The sequence below is a fragment of the Kwoniella shandongensis genome, chromosome 5 (assembly GCF_008629635.2).
Source record: "Kwoniella shandongensis chromosome 5, complete sequence".
NCBI classification, from domain to species: Eukaryota; Fungi; Basidiomycota; class Tremellomycetes; order Tremellales; family Cryptococcaceae; genus Kwoniella; species Kwoniella shandongensis.
Window position 1 is genome coordinate 1,742,020 of NC_089291.1, and position 25,644 is coordinate 1,767,663.

General features: G+C 51.0%; 8 protein-coding genes across 8 annotated transcripts; 6 read left to right on the forward strand and 2 right to left on the reverse strand.

Annotated features, from left to right (window-relative positions):
* Positions 1–831: 831 nt before the first annotated feature.
* Positions 832–3,120, forward strand: CI109_103312 (DNA-binding protein creA; the record flags this gene model as incomplete). Its single annotated transcript, XM_032008307.2, has 3 exons — positions 832–1,056; positions 1,115–1,285; positions 1,348–3,120. The coding sequence occupies 3 exons, from the start codon at positions 832–834 to the stop codon at positions 3,118–3,120; spliced, it is 2,169 nt and encodes a 722-aa protein (XP_031857409.2).
* A 621-nt stretch (positions 3,121–3,741) lies between these two features.
* On the reverse strand, positions 3,742–4,356 carry CI109_103313 (uncharacterized protein; the record flags this gene model as incomplete). The annotated part of the gene is made up of 2 exons (XM_032008306.1): positions 3,742–3,965; positions 4,209–4,356. 2 exons carry the CDS (start codon positions 4,354–4,356, stop codon positions 3,742–3,744), a joined length of 372 nt encoding a protein of 123 aa, XP_031857408.1.
* Positions 4,357–4,685: 329 nt separating this feature from the next.
* On the forward strand, positions 4,686–11,292 carry CI109_103314 (glyceraldehyde-3-phosphate dehydrogenase, type I; the record flags this gene model as incomplete). The annotated part of the gene is made up of 26 exons (XM_065967273.1): positions 4,686–4,807; positions 4,878–5,041; positions 5,645–5,713; positions 5,801–6,273; positions 6,348–6,483; positions 6,544–6,636; positions 6,711–7,076; positions 7,150–7,178; positions 8,386–8,498; positions 8,562–8,638; positions 8,701–8,772; positions 8,860–8,933; positions 8,993–9,068; positions 9,130–9,277; positions 9,341–9,362; positions 9,430–9,500; positions 9,561–9,600; positions 9,665–9,687; positions 9,751–9,828; positions 9,889–10,047; positions 10,109–10,133; positions 10,187–10,315; positions 10,388–10,593; positions 10,657–10,843; positions 11,068–11,157; positions 11,215–11,292. 26 exons carry the CDS (start codon positions 4,686–4,688, stop codon positions 11,290–11,292), a joined length of 3,120 nt encoding a protein of 1,039 aa, XP_065823345.1.
* A 777-nt stretch (positions 11,293–12,069) lies between these two features.
* Positions 12,070–12,809, forward strand: CI109_103315 (uncharacterized protein; the record flags this gene model as incomplete). Its single annotated transcript, XM_065967274.1, has 2 exons — positions 12,070–12,123; positions 12,174–12,809. The coding sequence occupies 2 exons, from the start codon at positions 12,070–12,072 to the stop codon at positions 12,807–12,809; spliced, it is 690 nt and encodes a 229-aa protein (XP_065823346.1).
* A 73-nt stretch (positions 12,810–12,882) lies between these two features.
* Positions 12,883–17,078, forward strand: CI109_103316 (uncharacterized protein; the record flags this gene model as incomplete). Its single annotated transcript, XM_065967275.1, has 6 exons — positions 12,883–15,655; positions 15,711–15,835; positions 15,902–16,241; positions 16,396–16,455; positions 16,744–16,863; positions 16,918–17,078. 6 exons carry the CDS (start codon positions 12,883–12,885, stop codon positions 17,076–17,078), a joined length of 3,579 nt encoding a protein of 1,192 aa, XP_065823347.1.
* A 507-nt stretch (positions 17,079–17,585) lies between these two features.
* Positions 17,586–19,107, forward strand: CI109_103317 (uncharacterized protein; the record flags this gene model as incomplete). The annotated part of the gene is made up of 6 exons (XM_032008303.1): positions 17,586–17,880; positions 17,946–18,252; positions 18,330–18,337; positions 18,391–18,621; positions 18,679–18,886; positions 18,948–19,107. The coding sequence occupies 6 exons, from the start codon at positions 17,586–17,588 to the stop codon at positions 19,105–19,107; spliced, it is 1,209 nt and encodes a 402-aa protein (XP_031857405.1).
* Positions 19,108–19,538: 431 nt separating this feature from the next.
* On the reverse strand, positions 19,539–22,338 carry CI109_103318 (OPT family small oligopeptide transporter; the record flags this gene model as incomplete). The annotated part of the gene is made up of 4 exons (XM_065967276.1): positions 19,539–19,754; positions 19,811–21,627; positions 21,694–22,130; positions 22,190–22,338. 4 exons carry the CDS (start codon positions 22,336–22,338, stop codon positions 19,539–19,541), a joined length of 2,619 nt encoding a protein of 872 aa, XP_065823348.1.
* A 587-nt stretch (positions 22,339–22,925) lies between these two features.
* CI109_103319 (uncharacterized protein) lies at positions 22,926–25,592 on the forward strand (the record flags this gene model as incomplete). Its single annotated transcript, XM_065967277.1, has 9 exons — positions 22,926–23,056; positions 23,114–23,203; positions 23,257–23,623; positions 23,692–24,164; positions 24,214–24,295; positions 24,401–24,490; positions 24,721–24,737; positions 24,791–25,092; positions 25,345–25,592. 9 exons carry the CDS (start codon positions 22,926–22,928, stop codon positions 25,590–25,592), a joined length of 1,800 nt encoding a protein of 599 aa, XP_065823349.1.
* Positions 25,593–25,644: the final 52 nt, after the last annotated feature.

Genomic DNA, 25,644 nt, shown 5'->3' on the forward strand with positions numbered 1-25,644 from the left:
AATACCCTAATAAACCGGGTGAGTGAGAAGAGAGATAAGCCTCCAAACTGTGGTGTTGTAATAAATAGACTGCGTGCCCCCGCCTTTACCCAACCAAACCACCCTCCGTCATTCCCGAAAAATTAGCCCACATCTCACTCTCATCTCACTCTCACCTCATACAGCTTTTTCACCCATTTTTCCCTTTTCCGTTCAGTCTCTCTATCTATCTTTCATTCCATACATCCATCACACAATCATCCATATCCATCCATCCATCCATCCCATACAATACATTCTTCAAACGTATCATCACTTGCATACACGAGTGAATACCTTATACATACATACTTTCAGCGAAGAACCGAGTCTAGTCTACAAGACTTGGCAAACGTGCTCGCTATCTATCTCCTTGACCACTTACCTACTCTCCCCCGCCCTTTCCCCACTTTTGTTGCCCCTCAAGCACAAACCTTTCTTTGGTTTCACACATACACACCACACTCTTCATAGACATCCATCACCTTTATTTGTGATCCTTCCCATCTTGACATCCTACGCTGTCAGAGACATCGACTAACTCTGTCGATTCGATCCATACATCTAGCACGCAATCTCGCATAGTAGACGCGTCCTTTTTTCCTCGATCATTCCCCTCCTTGGAACTCACTTCCAAGCATCCATCTTTCACCTGCCTACAACCGCCTTCTTCGAAGCACACGCCTCCTCTCTCACTCAATTCCATTTACAAGCATAAATCAGTCTAAGGATAAACGGTCGGCTTCATCGATTTATCATCGACTCAGCACCGCTTCAATTTCCTTATCAATCGAATTTTCAGCCATCGCTGGAATGCCTGATACACCGCCTACCATGGCATCCGCCGAGAATGCCAGTGAATCCAACCCTCTCGGTCTCCCCGCACCCATCCCCGACCCTATCACTGGTCGTTTAGATCCCAATGACCCCACGGTTAGAGCCTTGACCGAGGCGGCGTTGAACATGGACAAAAGCAAGATTCCTAGACCATACAAATGTCCCTTGTGTGACCGTGCTTTCTACAGATTAGAACATCAGGTGAGTACAAGGCATGCTACTCTCTGGAGTGGATATGTGACTGACGCTACTCTTACAGACACGACATATCCGAACACATACTGGAGAGAAGCCTCACGCCTGTACCCATCCCGGATGCGATAAGCGATTTTCCAGATCAGACGAGTTGACACGACATGCTCGTATTCACTTGCCGCCGGCGAATGAGAATGGAATGGGAAGTAAAGGCAAGAGCAAGTACGACGATGATGTGAGTGCAGCGTGATTGCTTTGATGCTGCTCCAAACGGCTTACTGATGAAAACCGATGTAGGATGAACACGACGACCACCGCTCTCATCACCACCTTCCCCACCTTGGTCCCTCTTACAACATGGATATCGATCGACAGCAGTATCCATATAACCTTCATTCCCTTCAGATGGGTGGCGCAAGTGGCGGTATCAGCGATATCTCTGCCCTGGCTGCCGCTGCGTCGGATCAGTTGATCGAGCTAGAACGTCATGAGGCTTTTAGGCGAGCAGAATGGGAGTTGCGACACCGACAGATCGCTGGAGCAAGGAAGAGTAACGGAAACAGTCCGGTTGGGACACCAGGCGGAGGCGGAAATGCACCTTACGGTTTTTCCAATGAGAGGGAGCGATTGTCCCTCAACGGTGTTCCAGCACCGGGCGGTGGTCAACTTGTTTACCCCGTTTCAGCTCCTCAGCCCGCCATTGGCAATCTTCCCGCCGTCCCCGCTGGTACTCTCGCCGACCCGACTTATCTTGTTCCTCCTTCGTGTTGTCACGAGGAGTGTCACAAGAGCTACCGCAAGCGTCTCAAGCTTGCCAAGGCTACCCAAGCATGCCCTAACTGTCTCACCATGGTCCACCCTGTCAACTCTTCTGGAAATGGCGGACTTGGCGGTGCTGGTCACGGACCTGGTGGTGGCAGCGGTAACGATAGCCATCACTCTAGCAGCTCGAACACACCTAAAGATCGATCGACACACAACTCTTCAGAAGATCTCACTAAATTCAACGGTCAGGGGGGTGGCAACTCGTATCAATTGCACCAGAATGCTCTATCGCACGAACTCGCCAATTTGCAATATCAGCACCTCCAGGCATTGCAGAAGAAGCGATATTCCGGTTCGCACGGTAGCTCTCACTCGTACACATCGTCAAAATCACATGCCATCCCTATTCCTGGAGCCACTCACTTGCGACCGTACACTCTCGACCTTCATTCTCACCGTGGTCTCGCCTCCGCCCATGTCTCCGCCGCACCTAGTCCCGCCTCGAGCGAAGACTCGGACGACGAACAGATGAACGAGATCATGCCTCATCAACAATTCGAATTCACCCCTGCTACAAGTCCTGTCCTGACTGGTATGCGACAAATGTCAATCTGGCACAACAAAGCTATCACTGCTCCCCCTTCTCGAGCGACAAGTCCAGTGCACTCACACTCCCGTGCTACCTCTCGACCTGGCTCGCCCACAGATGGTCACAGTGCGAACTCTGGTCGACACGGACACACTTCTCACGCCGCGCGAGACGCTAAGCATCGATCGCATCCATACACTCATTCCCACTATTCTACTCCCAACTCACCTCACTTTCCTCCGATGAAGACCCGAATGTCTCCGCCCAAAATGCATCGAACGCTCAGCGGTGGTGGCGGTGGTCATTCCGTGAAGCAATCGGTGCAGGAGATCCTCAATGCCCCCTCGATCCTTCCCCCTCACAACGACCGAATGCTGCCGCCTCCGAATTCTTCAAGCAGCTTCACGTCCAGTGTCCCCAGCATGAGTTACTCTCAACCGACTTCAGCTCATGCTAGTCCTGCCAACTCGCGTGCCTCATCCCCCGTTCACGCTACACATGCTCCGGCTCAAAGTCATATCATCCATGGCGTCCGAGCTGCATTCGGCATGACACCGATCAACTCGCCAAAAGACAAGATGGGACAGAGCTATAGCCCGCCAAGAAAGCTTGCTCCGATGGGTATGAGCATGAGTGATGGGTCGAGATTACCGAGTCTGAGCAGGGGGAACAGTCCGGTGCACTTCATGGGAATGGAAGTAGACGGTCAGGCGTAATACGGACGTAGAACGGTCGAAGTATCAGGAAGGAAGGGATGAACGGTAGTTCAAATTAGAAGTTGGTGGAGATGGAAGATAATAAATACGAAGATAGCAGTAGCCTCATGCGTTGACCTTTGATGTCTTACACGACCAAATATAGATGGGTTCATGTATTCTTATCGCATCAACTGTTGGACTGTGGGTCACATTCGTCTTTATGGGTTAGTTGCTCGTACGGACAGGTATATGGCAAATCAGACATCGGAATTGCAATTGTCCTCTCGAGTAGACAGTTGCTCTTCTTCACATGTCATAATGTTGGCGCGGTGCAAGCTTTCCCGTTGTGTTTGAGATGCATGTATCTTGCTGTTGATGCCATTCTTTGCTCTACATCCTATTGCCAACAATGAAAGGCCAAACAACGATTCATCGAACCCTATCCGTCCATCCAGTGAATCACCATTTGCCCGCTGTCGTCCATCCGACTGGCCCACTACTTCCATACCTCTCCACGTCCGTCCCGCTGCTATCCCTCCCTCCAATTCATCCATCCAAACTTACTTTCTCGACATCACTCGGTCGGTCACATCTCCTCCCTCCATCCAGCGCTAAAGCTTACGTTGCCCGCCCGTTCACTCACTCTTCCTCTGGACCTTTGATAAACTGACCCACTACCGTCTTCTCCTTATCCCAAATCCCTTCAGACCAATAAACGTCCTCTTTCACTCTCTTCCACACATCTTCCAGCGTGGGCAAACGGAAGAACATGATAGAACCTTCCATTGCTTGTGTGCCACTTGGGAGGGAAGGGTGGGTATGGAGTGGAGAGGAAGGAGGGGGGAGCATGCCTCGACCGAATTCTAATGATGGGGCAGAGTCAGTGACTGCGTAGAGACGACCTTTTCGGATATGTGTCTCGTTGCACTGCATCGCCGGTATACGACGATGAAGCTGGCCATTTGTCACTCGACCACCACGATCCTCCGATGATAGAGGGACAACAGCGTCGCAAGGTGTCACATCATGAACCACAATATGCTCGTGTGTACCACGCCCCGGCCAACCCATCCAAGCAGAAAGATAGCATGAAAACCACAACCCACCAAAGATCCCCGCCTTCTTATCCGCCTCTACCCTCTCAAAGTGCTTCGGTCTAACCTCCAATCTCTTGGTTAGGACATTCGGATAATCGGGACAAAACGCATAGAAAAGAGGACTCTTTCGAGCAGCTGCGCTGACGCTAGAGGTCATTTTGAACATGGGAAGGGGACGTGTTTGCGTGACTGTACGTGGGTGGGTGGTTGAGTGATTGGTTTGCTATGCAGTACAGTGAGTGGTTGGTGGATGTGAGAGGAAAGGTGGATTGGTCAGACGGGTGGGAGGGTGTCGAGGTTGACAAGTGGATAGAATGCTTTATCTCGGAGAGATCCATTGCTTGGTGCTGCACACCGGGCCGCAGAACGACGAAGTGGAGGTGGAAGGAGCCCAAAGGGAGGGAGATCCATGTGTCCACTCATAGGTCGATGGCATATTTCATCACCCCTCTTAGGCATACTGAGGTACCACCTTAGAGCATTCTGATGATGGGGATAAGGACAGTGATGGAGCTGACAGACAATGCTATGCATAAGACCGGTATTGATCAATCTTGTAGAAAGGACGAACATTCCCTGCGAGTAGGGGTGGCACATTCCCTCGAGTGGTGTGCATCGTGTACCACTCTTTCGGAGACACTACTCTGTGTGATCGGGGACCATCCACACCCGAGACAGGTCCGATCAGGTGCGGCAGTGTTTAGGATACGGTGGTTGTCACTTTCGGAACCGAGCCAACCTAATGTTTGTACCTTCTATCCCCAGCGGCGTGCAGCAGCCATATCGTAAGACCACTGCATTCCGAAACCACTATCTGACCCAGCCAGACGATCTGCTCCGACGTATGCAGTTCCCCAGCAGCGAATAAACTCATACAACACAGCGAGTCGCGTTGCAGTTGATGCAAGTAACAGCGTAAAAGGTCGGCTTTGATCGGAATTCCAAAAATCACTGAACCCTTTACCCCGCACATGGCACTCCTACCCCACACATCCACCTGATGCCTCTCGTAAAGATATCCGGAACGGCATGGAAGATGATATTCTCTTGGAACCCATCGGGACTGTCACCCGCATCCGTAGAAGGTGCCCCATATCGAATGTGTAAAGCTATCAATCAGGTCTTGATCTGCGGCTTTGGTCGGATCGATACGTGGACAAGGAGCGAGGACCCCAGCTTTCGCGGTGATTCGGATGGCTAGTCGATGAATGTGGGGTTGAGATTGATGGCGTCGATGGGGGTTGTGCAATGTATATATATACATATACACCATCACAATCTTAAGAACGTAATGTCCCAACCAGATAAAAGTAATACCATCAAAACACCGAGATTGACTCACTGCCACCACTTCACTTAACTTACTCTTACCTCTCCCTAAAGATAGAAAACAGTACGTCGATCTGAGTTGCCAGTCACCCACATGCCAAGCTGACGTTCCTCAGTGACACTCACACTCAACGGATCATCCAGCGATGTACCTCTCGTCGGAGTGAACGGCTTTGGCCGTATCGGTGAGTGCTACGCCTACAATAATTCTATCAGCCTGCTCAGTCTAGAGTAGGACAGCTTGCTAACAAGTGCTTGTTCTGTCACCCCAGGTCGTGCTGTCTTTCGTCGATGTTTGAGCCGTACTGATCTCCGCATCGTCGCTGTCAACCACACCGCCTTGTCTATGGAACATCTTCTCACGGCCATCCGACACGACTCGACTCACGGATCTTGCAAAGAAGGATGGGAAGTGACCGTCGCTCCCTCTGACCATCCTGACATGTTAAAACCAACGACCAATAACCCCAATCCTATGGCATTATTGTATCAAGGTCGATTGATTCACCTATTCACCGAACGTGATCCGAAGAAAATCGATTGGTCTCAGGCTGGTGCGGAATATATTATGGAATCAACAGGGAAATTGACAACGAGAGAGAAAGCGGGTCAACATATAGTCTTTGGAAAAGCTAAAAAAGTTTTGATCTCCGCTCCGAGTAAAGACGTGCCCAACGTTGTTTTCGGTGTCAACCATACCACCTACACGGGAGCAGAGGATATCCTTAGTAACGCGAGTTGTACCGTGAGTTGAGATGATAGACTAGAAACTCCCCTCGATGAACGTTCGCTGATCCTGTTTCATCGTGCTCGGTGCAGACCAACTGCCTTGCTCCTATCGCTCTTGTGCTGAACAGAGCCTTCGGCATCGAGACCGGTATGATGACAACCGTCCATGCGAGCACATCAAGTCAAAAGGTTCTCGATGGTTTCAGTACAAAGGACATTAGATCGGGTGAGTAGGCCTCATCCTGAGCAGCAATGTTGGCGCTGACTTAGACTCTGGCTGGGACAGGTCGGTCTGCCATGGGCAACATTATCCCAGCCACTACAGGTGCTGCTCAAGCCGTTGTCAAAGTTCTTCCAGAACTAGCTGGCAAGTTCCACGGTAAGTCTGAGTTATCCCCTTTTCCAGTCTGTCCAGTTTTGTCGCTGACATTATCATCTCTGACTGCGTATTAGGTATCTCCATTCGAGTCCCCGTCACCAACGTCTCCCTCGTCGATCTCACCGTCACCCTCTCTACGCCCGCCGCTTCGAAAGAAGATCTGATGGCACCTTTCCGAGAAGCAGCCGAACGAGCACCCAAACTCCAATCGAAAGCAGAACGACTCGCCCTCGCCAATGGTTCTGGAGACGGGGCCTTGTCACCCGAGTTACCTGCTTTGAAGGGTGTGTTGGGTGTCAGCGACGAAAAGCTCGTTTCGTCAGATTATCTGTCGACAGAACAAAGCTCTACGATCGATGTGGACGCTTCGGTCATGTTGAATGACAGGACGGCAAAGATTGTAGCTTGGTACGATAATGAGGTGGCCTTTGCTTCGAGAAGTGAGTGGACTCGAATTGTCTTTCCTGGTCTAATGTGAACTCTACGCTGACGTATCGATGCACCTGTTTGTAGTGTGCGATCTGGTCGTATATATGTCCAAGGTGACTGCGTGAAAGGTTGGGTTTAGCATACGGATTAGAGGTAGAAGGCATTTGTATTTTGGCATTGTATGAATCGTTCGTTTCGACATCCATTCGGGCCATCGTGAGCGAAGACTCGTCATTGAGGGATGGGTAGCTGTATGTGCTTATTTGGAACGGGCAGAACAACATTGGCTGAAGTATTTGAGGGCGGGGATGAACCCGACTCCGGATGCGCGGGGTCGCTGAGCCTCGACGGAGATGGCCGGCTGCTCGAAGTGGAATAAACGACAAAGTGATGACTATCGCGTGTTGTTATCTCTTACGAACAAATGGCGTCGTCTGAAGGTACATACATGACCATGTGGTCCCAACGAGAACAGATAAGGACGAGGGGACGGACAGTCAGTGTCCCGACGGAGAGATTTGTCTTGCACCGGAAAATTATTTGTCGTAAAGTTGTCCCACTTGATTCAAGGGGGTCTGTCTGTCTTGGGATACCGTTCGTTTTGCAGCAATAAAGACTGTTCGAACCGGAATTCAAAATGAACTACCACCACATGGAACCCACTGCGGCTTCACATTCGAGGAACTACCATATCGACGTCTAGTACCGTTCATCGGACCTCCAATACCAGTGGCTCAGTGAAACCATGCTAAAGGCCGTCTTTTGATAGTGCAATTTATCTTAGCGAAGTATGCGAGCTTTCGCCCTTCTGGCTGATCGCCCACGGAAGCTTCCCCCTGCCTCACCTCACTCGCTCATGTTCTTATCTCTTCTGTTATTCAACAATCGATAACCCTGAAAATCAAGGCACGTTTAGTGTCATTTACGCTGCGGACTTGATGAACACGTCACAGCAACGGGAAGAACGCCGGACGGCAATGCCAACCTTTGCCATGGGTCCACTGGCTTCTCGTGGGAAAGGAAGCAGCAGTAGTGGCAACATCTATGCATGTAGTGTTAGGGTCAGGTCGAGAAGAAGGTTTGGAAGTGGGTCCCGTCCTCTTTGCCCAGACTTATTTTTAGACGCATCTGTGAGAGCGTGGCTGAAACAGGATATCGGTGAGGTAATGTGTTCTTATCTCGAAGCCCGGCTTCCGCCGATATGAGCTTGGGTTTCGGCCTGAGTATGGCACTACAGCTGACTGACTGCTTGGCACGCCATATATAAACAGCCTCATCGCCCTAGGCCTCCGTTCTCGAGCTGACCACACAACCACATAGAGATACTACTTGACAAGCGATATGGACGACACCAAAGATTTGGAGAAGCAACACGCCTACGATGTCGACGTTCGTGCGGCACCAGAGGTCAATGGCGTCTATACTGACGAGAGGTCAGTAGTACACTCACGCCCCGGGCAGCTACAGACAATTAGAGCTGACCTCGAATATCTCAGCGATACCGCAATCGACGTTCATACAAAACTCAAAGATGGTGTGCAACGCCAACTTCGTCAACGACATGCCCAGATGAGTGAGTCAGATCCATCGTGAGGTACCACTCAGTCCAAGCTAACAAGTGTTGTTGTGCAACAGTGGCAATGGCCGGTGCTATTGGTACCGGTCTCTTCTTGGGTATGGGGAAGTCCCTCGTTCATGCCGGACCTGGTGAGTGGTTCCCGACAACACAACAGTTGGCTGGATATTATTTGACTGATAGTGACCTGTTGCTCTTCCTCGTTCCGCCACAATCAGCCGGTGCACTCCTTTCCTACATGACAATCGGTACAGTGATCTGGTGCATGATCTACTCTTTGGGAGAGATGATCGTGAGTGTTCCAACGGCGGGTAAAGCGGAAATCTGATCAGCCATGGGGGCATGCGACAGTGTTACGCCCCCATTTCCGGTGGTTATATCCATATGGTCGAGAGATATGTTCATCCATCCGCTGGTTTCGCTCTCGGTGGGTGCTATTTGTCCGACAATAACAAGGACGGTAGAGACTAATTTGACCAATATCGTAGGCTACGTGCAATGGTACTCGACCGTTATCAATTTGCCAGCTGAAATAATCTCGGCCGTCATCGTCATTGGTTTCTGGACAGAATTGACCACAGCCAAGACCGCCGGTTTCCTCGTCATGTTATCGATTCTCAGTTGTGCTATCAACCTGTGCGTGGGACGCTGACTGTCTACTAGTGATGAGTCGAGCTAAAGTAGACGTCACTCTGACAGGTTCGGTGTGCGATGGTTTGGAGTATGTGCTAGCTTCAAAAGCGAGAACCTTGCATTGCAAAACATTGTGGCTGATTTTCGCTCGCCAGGAATCCGAGTTCTTCTTCTCCATGATTAAGATCTTCTTGATCGTTGGTCTGATCATCGGTGGTCTCGTGGTGTGGGTAGACCTTCCGTCTGAGCAGCATGATGTATAAGCTGACAGCTGACCTTTCTGAAGCGATCTTGGTGGTGGACCCAACCATGAGCGAATGGGATTCGTTAGTGACACCTTCTTCAATGGTATGGAAGCCGCTTTGCTAATACTGCACTCCGCGTTCATAGCGATACTGGAGGGATCCGGGAGCGTAAGTTGCACTTCGAGCCCATTCCGCCATCGAAGGAATGCGGCTCACCGTTCTTGATCGTAGCTTCGCACCTTACTTTGTACAAGGCTCCACTGGGAAATTCCTAGGCTGGTTCTACACCCTCGTGCAGGCCACATACTCGTAAGTAATCTATTTTCGTTGACATTTTGTTTTCATTTTTCGACTGACGATCGGCATTAGCTTCTCGGGCGTAGAGATGCTTGCCATCAGCGCGGGGGAGCTCGACAACCCCAGATTGAACGCCAAGAAGGCCGTCAACAAGTTGTTCTGGAGAATTCTCATCTTCTACGTGCTTGGCGTGTTGATCGCCGGAATGCTCGTCCCATACAACGATCCTGAGTGAGTGGAATGTCTCGGCAGCGTTACAACAGGCGACTTCTAACAAGAATGTCGTATTCAGCTTGTTGCAGTCGACTGGAACAGCTGTAAGTGGTCAATAGCTGATACACAATATACGAAGCTGACGTCGCGAGAACAGGCTCAATCCCCATTCGTCATTGCTTTCACTCGAGCAGGTATCAAGGTTCTTCCTAGTGTCATCAATGCAGCGGTGTTGACCTCTGCTTGGAGTGCCGCCAACACTGGTGTATACTCGAGTTCCCGAATGGTGAGGCCTGCTCAATGCCCGGTCAAGATGTCCTTGTGAAGATGACTGACACTATGGGTATTGTTAAATCAGCTCTACGGGATGGCATTGAGAGGTCAAGCTCCTAGGATCTTTGCTCGAACGACCACTCGTGGTCTTCCTGTCCTCGCCATCGTATTCAGTTCCTTGTTCACCGCGCTATCTTTCATGTCTTTGTCAAGCGGCGGAAACACCGTCCTCAACTGGCTCACCAATTTGACCAGTATCGCCGCGTTCTTCGCCTGGGGTGGTATCTGCATGTGAGTATATCCAGAGCAACGTTGACCTTCGAATGACGAGCTCACATGCATGTGCTATCTCAGTGCGTTCCTTCGATGGAAGGCAGCGATGGAAGCGCAGGGACGCGACCGTTCTGCGTCACAGTATCTATACCTGAAATGGCAGCCGTTCTATGCCTACTGGGCGATCGCGTGGTGTGTTATCATCGTCATCTTCAATGGCTTCTACGTGTTCATCAAAGGTCAATGGGATGTATCCAACTTTATCATTGTGAGTGCGACTTTGTGAGCAGGTCAAGCAAAAGACTAGCGTGCTGACAGATGTCCTTGAGCAGTCATACGTACGTTGCGCGACTATCAGTGGTCTCCCGTGAGAACAACTAGCTAACGAGTCTTTCCTTCTGCGCAATTGACGTCTATAGTTGAACATTGTAAGTTTGAGTCTTCGTTCCCGATAAACGCGACTTGCTGACATTTTATTACGTCGCCTCACAGCCCATCTTCTTTGGGTTGTTCCTTGGCCACTGGCTCTTCACGGGTCGTAAACCGTTCCCCAAGGCTCATGAGATCGACCTTGTATCCAACGTGAGTAACTGCACTTTGTATAAGCTTCCGCCGTTCTGACTGACAACACCTGTCCAGATCCCCGGTCCAGAAGTCGACGTCGACCACAACCCGCCTACTACTGCGATGGGTCGTTTCTGGAACTGGCTGCTTTAGGTTGTCCTCTACAACGGTCTTCGCCTGGAATGTTTTCGATACGCTCGACTGTGTGAATCTGCCGATGCGTCAGCGAATACTTCATGATCAGTTATCCTCGTAGTCGTGGTCATCCCCTCCTCCCGTTTCCGTCCATCTCAAAATTGAAATCAATGGTCCGTTGTAGAAAGCACGTAGAAAAGTATGGTTGAATAGGATGCAAATGATTGTAGAATGAAAACAGAAAGCCCGGTTAACGTGGTTCGTTCGATGTGCACGAGACGATGTTAAATGTGCTATGACAGATTCCAGCAGAAGGGTTCCCAAACATGGTGACTATCCACTTCCTTCCGCTGGGTGTAGGGAATTAATTCACCATAACGTAACACCACACCACTCCGCAGATCATCTGTCTCGCTTGTACGACGTATGTGAGAGAGCACAACTTAGGCGCCATCCCAGGGCAGCGTCAATAGTCTGAGTCTGGACCCATAACCCCCTAAGCCATGTGGATTTCACCGTCAACCCCTCTTGCGTTCCCGTTCCAACGGCGATCAACAGATTCCTAATTAACATGATTCCAAAATCCGGACCGTGTTGACAATAATCATGCTCGAACTTCTTTTTGATGGTATTTCATTTCAATCATTGCATGAGATTGGTTGACACCTTCCATTGTCGATGATCAGTCAGGCTGGACTGAACCACCAAGCAGCAAGTCCTTGTGCATGACGCGCGCCCCGAAACTTGATGGACCATTATACCAATTAATCACTATACCTCAAACGCGTTTTCGACATGACCTTTGATAAGGAGGACCTTCTCGCCACCTTGCCCACGGACTATCTCGAGGTGAGTAATGGTCTACTTCTCTCTCCAGCGAGCTGACGCACCTTTCCTAGTCCTACCCGTTTCCCGCGGCAGTCTTTGGTGTCGGAGAGCAATGGTTGAACGACGCGCAGGAGGAAAGATCGAAAAGACGATATGATATCGTGTGGAGCAACGAAAAGTGGATGGGAGAGGAAACGCTCAACGACGTTGTGGGACTGAACACGTTTCGAGAATGGATTGGGCAGGAGGAGCTGGAGGACAGCGGAGATGTGTTCTCTTTAGAATCACTTGGCAGCCCTTTACACCTTATCAGGACGACATTCCCTCTCAATCCCCCTTCCAACCCCTCACAAGACTTGCGCATCGTCACATCGGTCCAACTCAAACCTCATGTCCACTTCGCGACTGAAGCCGGAATCCTCGAACACAACCACAATCACACCCTACCTACACCTCACTCTTTATCCTCGGTGCCTGCTCCCTCTCAAGCTCTACGAAAATCGTCTATTCCCGATCTAACCCTTTCTCCGTTACCTTTACCCACGAACATGGATTGCAAGTATCTGTTGGAACATACGGATTGGTCAGCAACCGCCATGGGACCTCGGCTTGGGTGGTCTCCCGTAATAGAAATGATGATCAATGTGATCATGGCCTCACCGACACAGGATTCGCTTTGGTTGGGAACGGACTTTCAGATGATATAGTGAGTGGCTTCACAACATCCCCTCGCTGACCTACAGCAACCAACACTATTCCGCCATCGTCGATCACCCACGCATGTTCGGTCGTTCTGCCAAATCCCCAGAGGCATGGGGCCCGGTGTGGGATGGCGTCGCGTCTCTGATCGACCGGTGTTTGTCTGTGGGAGAACCTTGCTTCCGCGAGGACGATTTGCTGTTATACCGGAGAGGGCCTCGTGGGCACTACATCGAAAAGTACCACACCTGGAGCTTCGTCCCCCTCTTCGACTCCGATCGGAAACCACTCGGTCTCTACAATCCTACGCGGGAGACGACCCCGTCCGTTCTGGCCCGACGACGTCAAGAGACTATGCGAGACTTGTCAGAACAACTCCTCACGGCACGTAACACTCACGAGTATTACGACGGCATCGCAGAGGTTGTGGATCGAAATGCAACCGATGTCCCATTCCTGATGTGCTACAACGTCGACGATGTGTCAGAAGGCAAATTCGATCTTACCCTCCAATCGACAACCGGTGTGCCTCTTGATCATTCATCAGCACCCTCTCAGCTACACATCAATATCTCGTCCGAACGATCACGCTTTGCTCTACCCGGTCATCTTGATCACCGCTCGTCGCCAGCTACATCCGGACTGTCATCCGGAGGCAGTCGTGTGATATACAGTTATGACAAAACTAGTTGGCCTATAGCAAAGGCATTGGCAACGCGACAGTGCGTCGTGATTGACGATTGCACCGATCTAGTCAAAGGCTTCCCACTTCGACAGTGGGACTCTTTGCCAGAATCAGCCATAGTGATTCCCATCTGCAGCGAGACCTCGATCGATACTCCTCGTGCGGTCCTCATCATGGGTCTCAATCTCCTCAGTTTACTCGACAGTCCCTACGAGGAGTGGATCCATGTCATGAGAGCTCACCTCACCTCGTCGATTGTATCCGTTCGAGCGTACGAAGCGGAACACACCCGTCAGACGGAGAAGGATCGCATGGAGCGTGCAAAGACTGCTTGGTTTCAGGGTGCGGCGCACGATCTTCGTTCCCCTTTGACCTTGGTAGCGGGTCCTCTCGATGATGTACTCCGAACGACATTGTCTAAAAGCCAACGCCAAGCGCTATCGCTCGCTCAGCGTAATTTGTCACGGGTACAACGCCTAGTCACAGCGCTCCTCGACTTCTCGCGTATCGAAGCCGGCAAGCTCACAGGACGATTTGTTCCTATCGATCTCGGCTTATTCGTCTCTGATCTCGCTGCTTTGTTCCGTCCGGCGGTCGAACGGAGGCGAATACGATATGATGTGGAGATTGAGGAACACGATGGTATGGTCTTTGTCGATCCAACCTTGCTTGAAACCGTCATAACCAACCTCCTCAGTAACGCGCTCAAGTACACTGAGGCTGGTCGAATTGTCGTCAAATTATCATACAACACACATGCCGAGATCGCTATCATCGATTCTGGATTCGGTATCCCTTCAGAAGAGCTCGCCTCCGTCACCGATCGTTTCCATCGAGCGACTTCCGCATTGTCGCGTGGCACAGAAGGCACAGGTATCGGTTTAGCCCTTGCAAAGGAGATCATTCGACTGCATGGAGGTGACCTTTTGATTCAGAGTCAAACAGCCGAAGAGACTGGTGGACCTCATGGCTCAATATTCACAGCGCAAATACCGCTCTTAGAGCGTCAAACACTCGAAGATGGATTCGCACGGACCGCACTCGGCAGTTACAGCAAAGAGGTCGTTGAAGAAGCGATGCACTGGATTGGTAACGATAGTGGAAGCGAACCAGTCAGCTCGGCAACTTCCGACTCCAGTATCGAGGGCTACCAACGAGCAGATAGTTTCCTGTTCGAACGCGATGACGTGCTGCTTCTAGTTGATGACAACAACGATTTGCGGCATTACGTCAAGCAGATCTTTGCGCCTCACTGCAAAGTCATCGAGGCGTCAAACGGTCTGGAAGCTCTGGCGAAGGCTAGAGCAAATACCCCGCACTTGATATTGTCAGATCTGATGATGCCCAAGATGAACGGACAAGAATTACTCGAAGCCATACGGCGCGATTCCCGCACGTGTGTCGTGCCCATGGTTTTACTGTCTGCCGCTACGAACGACGAGCTGCGAGTCCAAGCGCTTCTTGCTGGTGCGGAAGACTTTATGATCAAACCGTTCAAGCCGAAAGAGCTACTAGCTCGAGTGCATCTACACATGCAGATGGGCAAGAAACGAGCCCACCTCGAAAGTCTGTATGCTCAACGTCAACGGGAGATGGCTGTTCTATCAGAATACTGTCCATCAGGCATCTTGCGTGCAGACGCCACCGGGTCGCTCACGTATGCGAACGCGGCATGGAGGGAATCTGCCGGGGTATCCACGCGCGACGACCTCAACGCGTGGCGAGACTTTGTTGACACGGAAACGTACCATCGATTGATCGACCAGTGGGACGAAATTGTGAATGGTGATCAACGAGAAACCCAGCTGGTGTGGAAATGGCTCAACGGCAGAACTGTATCGGGGACATTCATCCGACTGGATCTTGTCGATCGTGGAATGTCTGGTGTTATCGGATGTATCTCCGACATCACTCACCAAGAAGAAAAGCTGCTCGAGGCTGAACGTCGAAGGATCGAAGCGGAAGAGTCAAAACACCAGCAAGAACTCCTGGTCGACCTGACATCACATGAGATCCGAACGCCTGTGTCTGCTATTCTGCAATGTTCGTCTTTGGCGAAAGAGAATCTCGTAGAACTTGGCAAACAATTTCGCTTGGCTGGACCCAATGGCCTTAAACCGACGGCGAAGCTGCTTGAAGAGCTTGAAGAAGACATTGAGGCGTTAGAAAGTAAGTCGTGGTCCACGCTTCACGCGCACGCACGCTGACAACGTCGACGATACAGGCATCTACCAGTGTGGTCTCGTCCAGGAGCGTATCGCCAATGATGTGCTGTCGCTTGCTCGCATACAGCTGGACATGTTGTCCATTCATGCCGTCGAAATGGATCTGAAGATGGAAGCGAGAAAAGTGAGTCCATGCGTATGTGACATCGCTGACTGTTAGATCATCTCCGTGTTTGCGTCTGAAGCAAAGATGAAGAAAATTGAGCTTGTCCTTGACTTTGGACCGAATGTTCAACGAACGGGCCAGGTCACCCTAATGACTGACCACGTCCGCCTCGGTCAAGTTGTGACCAATCTGCTTTCCAACGCGATCCGGTTCACTGCATCGAGCCTTACTCGCCGCATCAAGGTCCGTTACGACGTTTCCTCCCGTCCACCCGCCGACGACACGTGTGAGGCGCCGAACGACGATGAAACAGTAAATTTCTCCACAAACCCAGAAATACCTGTTTGGCTATACATATCTGTCACAGACACTGGCCCAGGTCTTGGGCCCGACGAGCAAGCTGCACTCTTCCGGAGGTTTTCGCGTGAGTTGCAAGGCAAGCCGTTTCATGCTAACTGTTGTAGAGGGAAACAAGATGATACATACCAAGTATGGAGGTTCCGGTCTGGGCTTGTTCATCTGCAAGAGTGGGTCTTTCTTGGCGAGAATATTGATGACCCGCTGACCGTTCTCTGCAGGAATATCTGAACTACTGGGAGGTCGGATAGAGATGAGGAGTCAACTGGGAGTGGGAAGTGGTGAGTGAACAAAGCACGTATTTCGATCTGACGATCAGTGTTCCGCTTCTTCATCCAGACAAGCACAGTGGCCAAAGCGACGCCGTTTGGCGCGATCGAAAACAGTGTGGCGGCGGTCGGTCTTGCATCTGCCCGGCCGGTTATACCGACCAAACTTCATTTACTGGTGGTAGAAGATAATATCATCAATCAAACTGTTTTGAAGCGTCAGATCGTTAAGGGAGGCCATACTTGTGACGGTGTGTATCGAATCTCATTCTGGTCGCACACTTGGCTGACCACGAACAGTGGCGGATAATGGTCTGATTGCACTGGATAAAATCAACAAGCGGCATCGTATTGGGCAAGGCTCAACACTAGACAATGCTCGAAAATACGATGCTGTTCTCATGGACTTGGAGATGCCAGGTAAGCGGCTTGGATTGACCGGAACAATGCACACGCTAAGACCCGCTTCTTTAGTCATGGACGGCCTGACAGCAATCAGACAGATTAGAAGATTAGAACTCGAAGGAGCACTAGATGAACAATTAGTAATTGCATTGACGGGCAATGCTCGACAAGGGCAGATAGACCAAGCCATAGCCGCCGGGATGGATGATGGTGAGTCGGCTCGACCATGACCTGAGCTAACATGTGCGTAGTCGTTATTAAACCGTATAAACTTCCTGATCTGCTGGATAAGATAAACAAGGCTGTGAGTAAGCGACAGGCTGCAGAGTGAGACGGAGGAGGATGGCCGGGCGGCCCAGATTGTAATTCTATCCTTGAATGTCAACGATTATTGTTGTACAAATAATACGTATACTTGCATAGAAACACGCATACATGGCATCACATGCATAAACTACACACATGCTGATAAGTGGACCCGACTGACGAGGACCCGTGACATCACTGAGCCACTGCCGCTTCGCAGCGTTCTTCCTCACTAGACCGGTGCCGTTCTCCTGGAATCACTGGTGGAGGGGGTGTTCGTATCCGCCTCCTTGACGTCATGAAAGAGTACAATGAAGAACCGCAGATCCGCAATGCATCTATAAGAAAGCAGCGGCTGCAGGTAGTGTCAGATCCACACCTGCTACGATCTCACTCGGTTCTCATCTATCACAAACATATACTTGCTCAACATGGCTATGGTACTTCAAGCAACCACCTTTCTCCAGCAATACCTTTACTCCAGACCTGATGTGAAAACGTTGACCAAGGACTCTGACGCCGTTCGAATCGGTATCATTGGTGGATCCGCCATGATCAACGCAGCATCGATCATTCATCCTGTTGAAAGTCACACTGGAGCGAAGATCGTTGCCATTGCAAGTAGGAACATTGACGATGCGAAGAGCGCGGCCAAGAAGTATAAGATCGATAAGGCTTATGGGAGCTACGAAGAGCTTTTGGCGGATCCCGACGTGGAGGCTGTCTGTGAGTTTGGGAATGACCCAGTGAAAGCAAGTGCAATTAAACCCTAGACATCCGTTTATATGTAGACATCAGCACACCCAACGGTCTTCACGGTGAATGGGCTATCAAGTCCCTTCGCGCTGGGAAACACGTTCTCCTCGAAAAACCTTTCACAGCCAATGGTCTCGAGGCACGAAGCGTCTTCCAATCCGCCGAACAGTCCGGCAAGCTCGTCTGCGAGGCATTTCACTGGCAATTCCACCCCGCGAGTCATGTCGTGAAGAGTCTGGTGGCGAGCGGGAAGTTTGGAGATATCCAGAGTACCTATGCGAGGATGGTGACGCCAAAGAACACCATTCCGGGAAGTGATATCAGATGGCAATGGGCATTAGGGTGAGTTATTATCTTAAAGCCTACATCTGCAAACGCCGAGGTCTGACCGCTTGACTGCACCATCTTGGTCACATTAGAGGCGGAGGTGAGTCCATTCTTTGCAATTGCAGTAACTTGTAGCCTCGCTGACTCCAGCAGCGTTGATGGACGAGACCTATGCTCTCCATGCGACCCGATACTTTGTCGGCGGTGACAAGGAAACTCTCCTTGGTAGCGGTGTCAAACCGACCGTGGTCGATGCTCATTCACGACCATATTCCAAGGACAAACGAGTCGACAGTGCAAGCTGGGCGGATCTCAGGTTCGACTTGGACGGAGGCAAGACCGTCAACTCGAAGATCTACGTCGATCTCGACCAGCCGAACCTTGGTGAGTGATCTGTCAGTCTTCAGGGGTGATACGTGACCGACAAACACTGGGACACAGCGTACGTGATTCCCAAGGCCTGGGAACTCCCTTCCATCCAGATCGAATGTGAAAAGGCTACCATCTACTATTACAACTTCATGATGCCCCACATCTACCACTACATTGCTATCACCGACAAGGTCACAGGACATGTCACTTATCAGAAGCATTACAACTATGGTCCAAAGTGGAAGGAAATTGGAGAGCCCTACTGGAGCACGTACAGGTAAGTGCAGTATACTCGGCAGTTGCTCCAGTCCCCCCGCGCTGACTACATTCCTGTGCAGATACCAGTTGGAGGCTTTCGTCGATGCCGTGCGCGGTCGAAAGCCCAAACACTGGATCACTTCGGATGACTCTATTGCTCAAATGGAGACCATCGACGCAATCTACATGAAGACTGGATTGGGTCCGCGACCCATCGCCAGCGAGGTGGAAGGGAAGTAGGTGGACAGAGTGGAAAGGGACGATAGGAAGTTTGCGAAACGGACGCTTGTGATAATGAGGAAGGGAAGGACTGACGGAGGGGGCTCGATATGACCTGTAGCATATATAACCACTGTATCATACAATTATCACAACGTGTTCTTCACAATTGCTCATGTTCAGGTGCTGCACTAGCATTCCATGCTGAAAGCGCACTTCGAACGAGATTCGTCACAGAACACCATGCTCTCATCAACATTACAACGAAGCTATCCCAACTTTCAATAGTACGTCAAACAAGAACGAAACAACCTGACTAGCAACCTTTCCAAGTGAATCTAAACTGAAACCATCTCCAATCCTTCCGATCGTACTCTGTCTGCCCCACTCAACCGTCGCATCCCCTCTTGAACGCGATTCGCTTTCTACCCCGCCGCCACCACTGCTCCTGCTTAGGCGTACGTCCCCGGAGCAGGTCCGAAGTATCCTACATCGGGAACGGCAAGCCTTGCACAACCACCTGTCCCCTCGCAGCCCAAGGAGCCAACGTTGTTCCCCCACCAATCGATGTAGAGCGCGCCGTCTTTGGGGATCTCGAGGGCGAAGAAGATAACCAAAGCACAGAGGGCGATACCGCATGAGAATGCAGCGCCAATGACATAGTTCCACTGTGTGTTGTATGGTCAGCGTGGTCATTCGTTTCCGAGATGAGAAAACAACTTGCCTTGGCCCAGAAAGCGAGGTAGTGCTTTCGAAGATACTGGAAGGAGAACAAGTTGATGTACAGGTTACCGATGTAGTAAGCAATGTTGTATGGAGGAGCAGCGGAGTACACAGGTCCCATCGCAAGCATGACTGGGTGGAATTGTCGGATCACTTCGGACCGGGGGAACTTCTTTCTAGCCAACCAGTAGCCGAGAGTCAAGACGATACCAAGAGGGAAACCGAGGAGCATCATGTTGTACTGTTGACCTGGTCCGAAGAGTTTCTTGGGGCTGATGACACCCCAGAAGATTGTCGCGGTGTAGTAACTCGTTTGGTATGGACAAGTAAAGTGGAACGAGGCATCTGGGGTGCAGACGTCTTTGAGACCCATGACAAAGTTGAATTGCAGAGAGGTGACGATCGAGAAGATCACTGTCGCGATAATTTGAGCGCTGAATGTGATTCGGGGGGGGATCTTGAGGTAATGCGCAAGCTTCATATCGTTCAAGAAACTCAGAGCTTGCCAGGAGGAAAGGTAAGCCCAGACCTTGAAGTACATGAGACCGTTGGGACGTCCAGCATTGATGACTCCACCGATGATGTCGGCGAGAATGTTGAGCGCGACTGGTATACCGGTGACCGCTTGGATGATACCGATGGGAAGAATGAAGATGACAGGCATGATCAATCCGTAGAACAGAGCGGCCACAGGTGCACCGGTAGGGAATGCCGCGACGGCAGCGCATCCGAAAGCGATAGGGAGGACGAGAAGCAAAAGGTACCACCAATCCGGGACTTCTTTGTAGACTTGCATGAGTCGATAATGTATGTCGTGCGCGAATTCGTCCTCTTCTTCGTTCTTCTTGAAAAAGCTTCGGAATACGCCCTTGAAGCCTTGACCGACTTCCTTGTAATGGAACAAGGCGATGTACAGAAGAGCTGAAGTATATCCTGCAAAGGCCCAAATGTTATACACGATGAATCCTGCCGTGTAGAAGGGTTTGCTGTATGCCTCGTACAGCTGTTGATTGAAGTGGCCAGCAGCGTCGAGGATCTTGGTGACCTTGAATCGGGCACCGGTGTTGTCGTAAGTTCCGTTGGATTGGATGGGGAGGTATCCAGTGTTCCAGGTGTTGGTGTACCAGATTCCCATGGACATGAAGGCGGCGATGATGATACCGATAGTCTGATTGACAACAGCGAAGGTCGGCAAGTACAATCCACTGCCTCCAGACAAGTTCCAGTCGAATGTCGGCCACGGGTTGAAACCTAAACCACCGTAGATACCGCTGATAGCATCGAGGTTGACATTGTCGGGCGCGATCCAAGTGATCCAGGAGAAAGATGAGAGGGCTGTGAAGATATAACCGGGGAAGAAGTAGTAGAAGAACATCGCTAAGGTGCCGACGAGGAAGATCTTCTCTCTCGATGCTCGGTAGATGCGGTTGAACGGACCTCTGACAGGCTCGTTGGTGCCCTCGTGGAATGCCTTGATAAGGGCGAGAGTATTCATGGTGGCGGGCCAGAGACAAATAGCAGGGTAGACGAGGAACTGTCGCAGGAGACCGGCAAGACCGTAACCGAACAGGTTGACCGCCAAAGAGAGGAGGATCTGGTAGCCTCGGTTGTAAGCGAAGGACTGGTTGAAATACATAGGCATCGCTTGGACGGGGACGATGTAGTTCGTGTAAGGCGAGGTGAACGAGATCGTGCACATGATTGTGATGACCATGTGTTCTTTACGGTTGAATGGACCGGGGTTCAGACTGTGTTCGCCGCCAAAGAAACGGAATCGCCAGTCTGGGAGCACTCGAGCGAAAAAAGTTCCCAATGGATCTAGCATTCGGGGCAAAGCCATATATCAGCTTATGTCTCTAAACCAGATTTATGCTTAGTACTCACAGGCAACCAGCTGTGCCACCTGGACACCGATCGAGATACTCGGGTTTCTGAAAGCGAAGAGATTGTCGACAAACGCTCCGACCGCACAGAAGATGATGCCAATGAACCACATCCTAATCGTTCCAACCGGCATAGTTGGATCGTCGGTGGGATCGACATTGGCACGGACCGAGACGTAAGGCGAGTTCTCGGTCGACAAGATTGCTTCGAGTTTCATCGTTCGAACGATGTCAGGGTACTTGTCCGGGTTCGCGGCAATGTCTGGATTGTCCAAGAAGCTGTACATGTCCTGCAGAATGTTACCGGGAAAGTTTTGATCGTTCTTGTGGATCTTCACCAGCTTCTGAATGATGGCAACGGCTCGTTCCATAGACATCGAGTCGAGTGATGCTTCCAAGCGTTCCAGCTCTGCCTCGCTGGTTCCCAGCTCGAGATGACTATGGGTACGATTCCTGTCAGTCAGGTGGTCACGGTCTCAACCATTTGCTGCACTCACGTGATCGCGTTCTGGAACGCTCCAGCATGCTCGTCGGCCGGCAAGACGTGGGCATGAGCATAGTCATACGAGGACTCTTTGCCGGCCTCGTACACGTTCTTCTCATCCTCGATGTGAGGCGCAGCATGGATGCGGTCGGGGTTGCTCATTGTGAGGATGGTGAATCCAAGAGGAACAAACGCACGACGGCATCTGTATTCACGTTTATAAGGGTGTTCACATTCAATGCCACGATGCAATTTCGTCAATAGATAAGCGCATTGCATCCGTCGGATTCGCTACTTCCTTGAAACCCGAACGGAGCATTTGTCTTGTAATTTGCCGGTTAGTCAGGCACAAGGAGGCGCCTTCGAGAAAAGGTCCTCCGCAACAACATCCGCACGGGAAGTGGAGAAAGGAGTGAGCTAGTGAAAACGGAATTCCCGCAGACAGCTGTACGTGCACGATGCTTATCAGTAGGCGGTCGCACCTCGTGGTGCTTTAATTTACCTGAACTCAATTTAGATCTAGGTGATGGGATGACTCATTTGACCGGTCGAGGAACCCTTTGCGCGTTATTAATACACCGGGACAGCGGGTCAACGTGGTCGCGAGTGTGATAGGGGATTTGGGTGCGAAGGAAGACCTTCTAGGCAAGACAACCGGGTTTATAAATTCCATATTCATTTCATACGCGACCCAGTCATGTTCACCACTCTGTTACGTGTTTACAATTCCTTGGTATCCAGCTACACCCATGGATTCTACGGAAGATGATCGCCGCAACTCCATGTCCGCCCAGGACGACAATCATGACGCTGTCGTCGGGAGGAAGAGACGACGTAGAGTCGACCACATCACCAAGGCATGTGATTCGTGCAGGATAAAGTGAGCTGCGAGGTGATGCACGGTATCTTCGCCTAGTCATGGTGCTGACGACACTAGGAAAACCCGATGCGATGGTGCTTTACCGACTTGTGGACCATGTTCCAATAAAGGCTTGGATTGCACACACGAGAAAGAAGACGGGAGAAAGTCAGTCGTCATGTGTCTCGCTGCTCAACCAACAGCTGATATAGCAGCGACAGGAAACGTGGCGATAGTGGAAGTCTACGTGAGAAACTGGACAACTTGATGAGCTTGCTGCGCGCTGCACAATCCACGCCCAATGTCACCGTACCGGTGATATCACCTGAGCCATCGAGCAACACCTCCACGCTTGATCCCGTCATTGCCCTCGCATCAATATCACCTCCTTACGCCCCGACGTTGAGTGGAGGTGAGGACCAGCAGAACATACTACCAGACACCACCAGTCATTCAGATGATCTCTTTGCTGGCTTTCATATCACGCCGACAGCCGATTCTGCGAAATCCGACGCGAGTACGTCTCCCTACACTACTACTGAGCCCGGCTCAATACATCCAGCCGTTTCGTCAAACGACCGGCTCAAGGTAAGCTCGGGAGCGAAAGCGTTGAAGCTCATTCCTCACAGCGGGCTGGTACTAGCTCTCACATGCAGTATGGACCCACTTCTTTTTGGTCGTACGCACCAGATGCTAGTCAAGGAAACATTGTACCACAAAACCATAACGTGGATTTGCGGCCTGGAGAATGGGTTCATTGGGCTCAACACCTGCCTCCTGGTTTGAATATCACCAAAAAAGTTCACGACGCCGCGCTGAGTCTGTTCGGCGCATACTACGCCCACTGGTGCATGGCGGTGGATATGCCTGCCTTTCTTCGCGACTTGGAGGCCTGCAACCTGGTGAGCACGGTCATGTCGAGCAAGTCGCCCACCCGTCGAACGTCATCGTATTCGCCACTGCTTCACAACTGCGCATTGCATCTGGGCTTGCATTTCAATCGGGATGTCTGGCCCGACCTCGCCACGAATATGGGATCGATGTTGCTGCAGCACTGCGCGAGCATGGTCATCAACGAAACTGAAGACCCCGATCTCAGCACACCTCGGGCATTGGCATTGTACGCAGCGTGAGTCAGTCACCGACGCTCATCAAGTGAGTTCTTAACGTGGCTGCAGCTGCTTGAATCTCCGGACGGACAAGTCCGCTCACAACATCGGCTACATCCACTTTGGTATGGCTTTCGCCTGCGTACAAGGGGTAAGTCTGCATGCAGGGGATTGTCGCTGACGTGAGTAGCTCGGAGTCAACTTAAAGGTTTGTTGTCAAACGGAGAAAAGCAACGTGGACTCATCGAAACTGTAGTGCGATCATCTGGTAGATGCCGGCCAAATCACTTCGGACGATCGGGCTGCTCGTAGCGCTGGATACTGGACGCTGTTCCAGCAAGACTTGGTAGGTTGAACACATTTGCAACTCGGCTGACATGAAAGCTTCGCGGTATCTGCGCTGGTCGACCCTGCATGATGAGCAATCATTCGGACATCCCCCTTCCTTCGATCAGTCCATCGTGCGACGAGGAGACATGGCATTCGATAACGCCAGGGAATCGAGCAAATGGTCTAAAGTCTATGCGTTCAACGGCGTTTCATTGGTCTGCACGGCTTGCATGTATCCTGCGGCAGGTCGTCGACATTGCGCTGTAAGTAATGGCCGATCGTGAAGCGGTCTCAGCACTGACTTTTCTCTCGCAAGATCAACCGAGAGCGACGATGTCAACCGAGATCAACGAGTTGCAAGATTGCTTAACGAGCTCGAGACGTGGTACCGCGATCAGCCGTTCTCGCAGCCTCAGTCCTATCCGGTTCCACATCTCTTGGTGATGCACATGCTGTACCACCTAACAGTCATCTACCTCCTACGACCATACTTCAGAGCATCGTTGGATATCACACCTCCGGCTGCCCAACGGTGTGAACAAGCTGCAGATGCGATCTCAGAGCTTCTCACCGTATTTGACGCTACCCACGGGCTGCGCAATGGCGTGGCTAGCATAAGTGAGCAACATCGATCATAAGGCAAGGCTAACGTGTAGTCCCGGTGATCTTTGCCAATGCAACTATTCGCCTTTTGGTACTTGTCTCAAATACAACGTGGTCTGATAGCTACAACCATAACTTGAAGAGTTTGGACGAATGTGTGAGTGATTTGACACACACGAGATCCAAGCTGAGACCTTGATAACAGGTACACTTCATGGACACCATCGGTATGTCTTTGGGCTTATGAGCATGACTGATATCCCTTAGCATTCACATGGATGGAAGCTCGAAGGGCGTACGAGATCATCCGGTTTCTCCGCGGCGAGTGGCTGCCGTTCTCTCCTTCGACTGCAGAAGACGCTTCAACATCGCAGGTGAACATGGGTGTCGGCAACACGGGCGAGGTGTGGGCTTCAGACGAAGTCGTCGGGATGCTTCAAGAGTGGGGATTGAGAGATGGGATGTACGGCATGTCCACATTAGGTTTGCAACAGACTTTTGATCTCCGTTTGTAAATTACACTTCTGGACTTCTTATGCATAATGTACTATACATGATCCTACACGT